The sequence below is a fragment of the Dreissena polymorpha genome, chromosome 8 (assembly GCF_020536995.1).
Source record: "Dreissena polymorpha isolate Duluth1 chromosome 8, UMN_Dpol_1.0, whole genome shotgun sequence".
NCBI lineage: Eukaryota > Metazoa > Mollusca > Bivalvia > Myida > Dreissenidae > Dreissena > Dreissena polymorpha.
In genome coordinates, this window is record NC_068362.1 from 98,882,329 (window position 1) to 98,889,618 (window position 7,290).

General features: G+C 38.5%; 1 protein-coding gene and 1 long non-coding RNA gene across 4 annotated transcripts in view; both read left to right on the forward strand.

The window, feature by feature from the left end:
• Positions 1–4,106, forward strand: part of LOC127841820 (polyhomeotic-like protein 2) — a 43,259-nt gene extending 39,153 nt beyond the window's left edge. For 2 of the 3 annotated variants that reach the window (XM_052370928.1, XM_052370929.1), the window contains one exon: positions 1,117–4,106. In XM_052370928.1, the coding sequence (XP_052226888.1) occupies positions 1,117–1,314 (198 nt within the window). In that variant the 3' untranslated portion in view covers positions 1,315–4,106. Of the gene's footprint in view, positions 1–99; positions 136–1,116 lie in introns of those variants that run through there. The other variant, XM_052370931.1, reaches the window with a different exon arrangement.
• On the forward strand, positions 592–918 carry LOC127841832 (uncharacterized). Its single transcript, XR_008031351.1, has 3 exons — positions 592–622; positions 660–736; positions 847–918. It is a non-coding gene; the product is annotated as an uncharacterized LOC127841832 (long non-coding RNA).
• Positions 4,107–7,290: the final 3,184 nt, after the last annotated feature.

Below are 7,290 nucleotides of genomic sequence, written 5' to 3' on the forward strand. Positions count from 1 at the left end.
TATACATAAACATTGTATGTTACAGGTGCAGGAGGTCTATACATAAACATTGTATGTTACAGGTGCAGGAGGTCTATACATAAACATTCTATGTAACAGGTGCAGGAGGTCTATACATAAACATTGTATGTTACAGGTGCAGGAGGTGTATACATAAACATTGTATGTTACAAGTGCAGGAGGTCTATACATAAACATTGTATGTTACAGATGCAGGAGGTCTATACATAAACATGGTATGTTACAGGTGCAGGAGGTGTATACATAAACATTGTATGTTACAGGTGCAGGAGGTCCATACATAAACATTTTATGTTACAGGTGCAGGAGGTCTATACAAATACATTCTATGTTACAAGTGCAGGAGGTCTATACATAAACTTTGTATGTTACAGGTGCAGGAGATCCATACATAAACATTCTATGTTACAGGTGCAGGAGATCTTTACGTAAACATTGTATGTTACACGTGCAGGAGGTCTTTACATAAACATGGTATGTTACAGGTTCAGGAGGCTATACATAAACATTGTATGTAACAGGTGCAGGAGGTCTGTACATAAACATGGTATGTTACAGGGGCAGGAGGTCTATACATAAACATTGTATGTTACAGGTGCAGGTGGTCTATACATAAACATTGTATGTTACAGATGCAGGAGGTCTATACATAAACATTGTATGTTACAGGTGCAGGAGGTCTATACATAAACATTGTATGTTACAGGTGCAGGAGGTCTATACATGAACATTCTATGTAACAGGTGCAGGAGGTCTATACATAAACATTGTATGTTACAGGTGCAGGACGTCTTTACATAAACATTGTATGTTAGGGTGCAGGAGGTCTATACATAAACATTGTATGTTACAGGTGCAGGTGGTCTATACATAAACATTGTATGTTACAGGTGCAGGTGGTTTATACATAAATATTGTTTGTTACAGGTTCAAGAGGTATATACATAAACATTGTATGTTACAGGTGAAGGAGGTCTATACATTAACATCGTATGTTACAGGTGCAGGAGGTCTATACATAAACATTGTATGTTAGAGGTGCAGGAGGTCTATTACAAGTGCAGGAGGTCTATACATAAACTTTGTATGTTACAGGTGCAGGAGGTCTATGAGTTCATCCGTAACCTGCAGGGCTGCTCTATGTACGCGGAGGAGTTCCGTTCCCAGGAGATTGACGGCCAGGCCCTGCTGTTGCTGAAAGAGGACCACCTCATGACCACCATGAACATGAAGCTGGGACCCGCACTCAAGATCTGTGCACGCATCAACACCATTAAAGAGGAAACAGGTTGAAACTTGGAAGCTGGGACCGGGGCTCAATTTCTGTGCACGCATCAACGCCATTAAAGAGTAAACTGGTTGATGACCACGATGAATATGTACATACAATGTAATAGATAATATTACTAAGTTAAGACTGAGACTGGTTTATGGCTTCAAGAGTAAATATTAACGCCATTGAAGAGGAGACTGGTTGAATGTTACTGAAGTGTTTTTTGAGACTTGATGAACCTTTTGATGTGAAGTAATTCAAGTTCATGAGGCTTGTTGATTGAAACTGGGTCATTTAGTAGTAATATTGTGCATTTTCTACATATGATTGAGAATGAAGTAGATAAACAATATGTAGTACTTACATGTGTACATACATTGTAATAGATAACATTACTAAGTCCAGACTGAAGCTGGGACCCGCACTCAAGATCTGTGCACGCATCGATACCATAAAAGAGGACCCCAGTTGAAGCTTACTGGATTGTTTTGTTGGAACTTTGTAAACCTTGTAAATTTGTGCAGATTTGTGCAGCTTCAACATAGGATATGGAATGAACTAGATTTAAATGATACGTGATAAATTTGATGTGGTTTTTAAATGCTATATATATTTAAATAGGTGCATTTTCGAAACTCTGGTAACAAAATCAGGGGGGAAATTTCTCCCGAACTCCTTTATTCTTTTCCCACTCAGAAGCCAAGTGAAATTGGCTATGTTCAAACATCATAAAATCAGACTGTTAAGGTGTCATGCTGTTTGCTGCTCATCAGTATCTAAGAAATAAAACCTTTAAAACTTGACTTTAGTAAGAAAGGTTTTTAATTAAATTTAACTTTCTATTAGCAAGTTTGTGAAACATAACTGTACATAAGCATAGTTGATACGCTGCTCAATGTAATAGTCAAGATTTAAAGCAGTGTTTTTAAGTTTGAGTGAGTTGTGAATTTTAGCATTTTCATTATGTTGTGGCTTGTTTATGTGTACATAATTTAAATACATGTTGTGCCATTTGTGTTCATTATATATAGATGCATGTCATCTTATTAATGTTGTAATAAATGTCATTGAAATTGGCTTATTTTCATTTAATATTAGAACATTGGTTTGGGCATGTTATTTCAATTGAAACAATGTGACTTAACTGTTCTAGATTATTAATGTTAAAAGATAATCACTAATGCAACTTTTGCTGTAACAAAAACAATGTCATCATTATGTGCCTTTCAAGGATATATTTTATAAACATGGCCTCAGTTGCATTATTTGACATTGGGTTATGAGAGTTACTTGTTGTGAGTGCAATTGTCAGCTCAGAAGACCCTTGATATAAGCTCTTACAAGAATTCTTGCAATTTAATGAATTGTACTAAACAAGATACTGGTGTAAAAGGGTTTATTGAAATTGCCTTTTGTAGGCTCCTACATGTTTAACTGGAGGTGGTTTTGGGTCAACCCTCCTGTCATCATGTATGTTTAGCCATCTATCCATCTAGGTGTCTGTCCGTCTGTCCATGGGCAAAACTTTCTAAAAACTTCTGAAGTTACTAGACTAAATCTTGGTATACTTTTAAAGGACACGGTCATTAATAATGCAACCCCTTTTTCTTTTAAGTTCCAAGAGCAGATCCCTGCTACTAAATTATTAACAAGCTTTTAAATTATTGTAACACATAAAGTACATAAGATATCAACATGAAACTTGGTATACACAATCAGTTATAGGTTTTCTGAATGTCTGTGAGTCCCTTTCTCTACCTTCCTCTAAAAAGAAATACCTTGAAAAGTACAAAGAATATTACTATGAAACTTTGTGTACATCTTAAGCGATAAAGAAGTTTATACATGACCCCTCATCCTTCATTTCTGCACACTTCAGGTGACTGTTAATAAAAAAAGATATGCACAAAATAATGCCTTTTTTTTCTAAAGGTAGGTAAGATATAATTATGATACATCAACATACATGTGATACATATGAACAAAAATGTGACATTACTATGTACACCCTTGTTTTATTAGATGAAAAATGCCTAGGGGATGTTAGAAACAAATTGAAATCTTGCTATGCTAAATGGTAATTGAATTTCATTATGTTACATAAGTGTACAGGTAAAGGACCACATGTTGGTTGCTCATTCTTAATTGGTACGACTTTTCATTTGATCGGTAGGGGAATCTGTGATCTCCTGCAATTCTGTCGAACCTTGTTGTAAATGTATTTGTGTACCCTACGTATTGTTGTGTTTTGCTATGAATTAAAAATCAGCATTATTTAGTCTTAATATTCAAAGAAATTAATTTAACTACCATTTCTTTAACCATAAATCATGCATCATGAACATAGCTACCTTTTTAGTGTTTTAATGTATTATATTGATGAATGTTAATGAAGGTTTTGTGCTACCTATTTTGCATCAAAGTATATTATATGTATTATTCTTTCACCAAAGCTCATGTAATTATAACAAAGAATTCTTTTCCACTATGGGTATTTTGTACATTTTCGACTGTCATTCATTTTGAAATACAATAAACAAACTGTTGATTTCATTTTTTAACACTGGCATGTTTCTTTTGTTCGAAACCTAACTTTTAACGCGATCATGTTTCTGTTGTCTGAAACTGAACTTATAAATATAGGTGTTTTTATTCACAGGCTAATTCAACTTTACTCAGAACAGTGTTTGACTGTTACAAGGTGCACATATTTTACCTGATAGCCATGTTTATTATATTGGTGCTTTTGTGATTATATTGTGTTATGTACGTATATTTAAAAAATAGAATAATTAAAAACTATCAGATACAAGTATTTGTTTTATTATTGTTGAAAATAGCAATCTCATTTGATATCTTGATAAATTTATCCAATCAATTTGAATTCACAATTGGTAAATAGAGAGTTGTACCACTAAGTATTTTTTTTTTAATTTGGTTATTTCCCATAAACATTGACTGAGGGATGCATTTAACAATTGTTTAAGAAATAGAGATCTGTTTTTACTCAATGTTGCTTGACTGTAGAAATGAGTATCGATCTGATATACGGAACTTGTTTGTTTGTTCCAAGTATTCTCCAAAGGCGTGTTTAACACAAGTGCTGACAATCTATTGTGAAGATAATTGGCAAACAGTAAACAATAATGGCACAACTATTCGTTTACAATTCCCGTAAATAACTTCCAGTCTGTTTTTACCAAGGACAACATACATAAGCCAGCTCTGCAACTCACAAACCGAGTTAAGACCCAGCATCTCTCCACTTCACATAAGGGAAGATGGTGTAATCAAGCTGAGTTAAGACCCAGCATCTCTCCACTTCACATAAGGAAAGATGGTGTAATCAAGCTGAGTTAAGACCCAGCATCTCTCCACTTCACATAAGGGAAGATGGTGTAATCAAGCTGAGTTAAGACCCAGCATCTCTCCACTTCACATAAGGAAAGATGGTGTAATCAAGCTGAGTTAAGACCCAGCATCTCTCCACTTCACATAAGGAAAGATGGTGTAATCAAGCTGAGTTAAGACCCAGCATCTCTCCACTTCACATAAGGGAAGATGGTGTAATCAAGCTGAGTTAAGACCCAGCATCTCTCCACTTCACATAAGGGAAGATGGTGTAATCAAGCTGAGTTAAGACCCAGCATCTCTCCACTTCACATAAGGAAAGATGGTGTAATCAAGCTGAGTTAAGACCCAGCATCTCTCCACTTCACATAAGGGAAGATGGTGTAATCAAGCTGAGTTAAGACCCAGCATCTCTCCACTTCACATAAGGGAAGATGGTGTAATCAAGCTGAGTTAAGACCCAGCATCTCTCCACTTCACATAAGGGAAGATGGTGTAATCAAGCTGAGTTAAGACCCAGCATCTCTCCACTTCACATAAGGGAAGATGGTGTAATCAAGCTGAGTTAAGACCCAGCATCTCTCCACTTCACATAAGGAAAGATGGTGTAATCAAGCTGAGTTAAGACCCAGCATCTCTCCACTTCACATAAGGAAAGATGGTGTAATCAAGCTGTTAAATAACATCAACTTCTGGAGAGCAACTGGCCCTGATGCTCCCAAACAGAATAAGCAGACTTGAACTGTGAAGGCAATATATAATATATATATATATATTATGGTTGCCATGGTAACGAGTTTACACTTTTTTCCCAAAGAAATCACAGAAAAGAAAATTATAAGGTATTATACACCACATCCTTCGCCTATGGCATACCACATTGATCGGTTTATATGCCGATATGCTTTAATTAACATCTGTGCAGCTCCAAAAGCTGTTTTCATGGAAAAAAGTGCTAAATGTAAATGATATGATATGTCAAGAAATATACCAAATTTATGATGATTTATGAAAGTCATTTTGTTACAATGGCATACAGGGCATATTAAGCTCCTATGAGAACCTGGTCCTTTCACAAACATTTCAAATCAAGAATATTAATAAAAATATGATAATGAATGCCATCTCGCTATTTAATTCTATGATTTGAACTTAAACAAATATAATGTTGAAAATAATTGTATTCTTAATTTTGTAGTAGCTATAGTAAAACAATAACTAATTTTTCCAATTCTTGTTACTACGAAACATTTTTTTCAAAATCCATAGGGCCAAGGCTGTGAAGAAGTTGAAAATCATCCAGAAAGAAGGCAGTGAAAGCTCACGGTAAGAAAACACAATGTGGAGATACGACCTCTTAAAACAATTGAATTTAAATTATACGAAGGCAAAGTGATTTTGTTTATTTGCCTCATATATCTTGACTTTGTTGGTTTCTGACACAATTTCTTATAAATACAAATAGGATAATTTTTGGAGATAAAAATGAACTTACAAAACTTGAATTATTTTATAGATGGGTATTGCTATCTAAGCTACTCTTTTATGTGTCCTTTTGCACGTCTCAGAGGGGAGGGGATGCCATGGACCTATCAAGGGGGTTACACTGGACCAATTAAAGGTGGGTGGTGCCCTGGACCTATTCAGGAAGGGTGCCCAGGACCTATGGACCTATCAATGAGGGGTATCCTGCACCTATCAAGGTGGGGGGTGTGTGCCCAGGACCTATTGAGGGGGATGCCCTTGACCTATCATGGGGGGTTTTCCATGGACCTATCAAGGGGGGGACGCCCTTGACATATCATGGGGGGGATGCCCTGGACCTATCGAGGGGGGGTGCCTTGGACTTATCGAGGGGGGAGGGGTTCCTATCTAGGGGGGGGGGGGGGGAATCCCTGGACCTATCAAAGAGGGGGTCCCTGAACCTATCGAGAGGGCAGCTCTTGACCTATATCGGGTGGGGAGGGTTGCCCTGGACCTATCGAGGGGGCAGCCCTTGATCTATATCGGGTGGGGAGGGTTGACCTGGACCTATCGAGGGGGATGCCCTGGACCTATAAAGGGGGATGCCCTGGAACTTTCAAAGGGGATGCCCTGGATCTATCGAGAGGGATGCCCTGGACCCATCGAGATGTGTGCCCTGGGCCTATCGAGAGGGATGCCCTGGACCTATCGAGGGGGGACCCTGGACCTATGAAGGATAGGAATGCCCTGGAGCTATTGAGGGGTGGGCAGATGGATATATGGTGGGCGGATTCCCTGGACCTATGGAGGGGAGATTCTCTGGACCTATCAAGGGGGTGTTTGCCCTTGGCCTATCGAGGAGAAGTTGCCCTGGACATTTAGAGGGGGGGGGGTGCCCTGGACCTATTGAGGAGGAGTTGCCCTGGACATATAGAGGGGGGTTGCCCTGGACCTATTGAGGGGTTTTTTGCCCTGAACCTATCAAGGGGGCCCTGAACCTATCAAGGGGTGTTTGCCCTGGACCTATCAAGGGGGCCCTGAACCTATCAAGGGGGTGTTTGCCCTGGACCTATGGAGGGGTCCTGAACCTATGAAGGGGGTGTTTGCCCTGGACCTATCAAGGGGGGTTGTCCTGGGCCTATTGAGGGGGGTTGCCCTGGACCTATCAAGGAGAGGGGGGT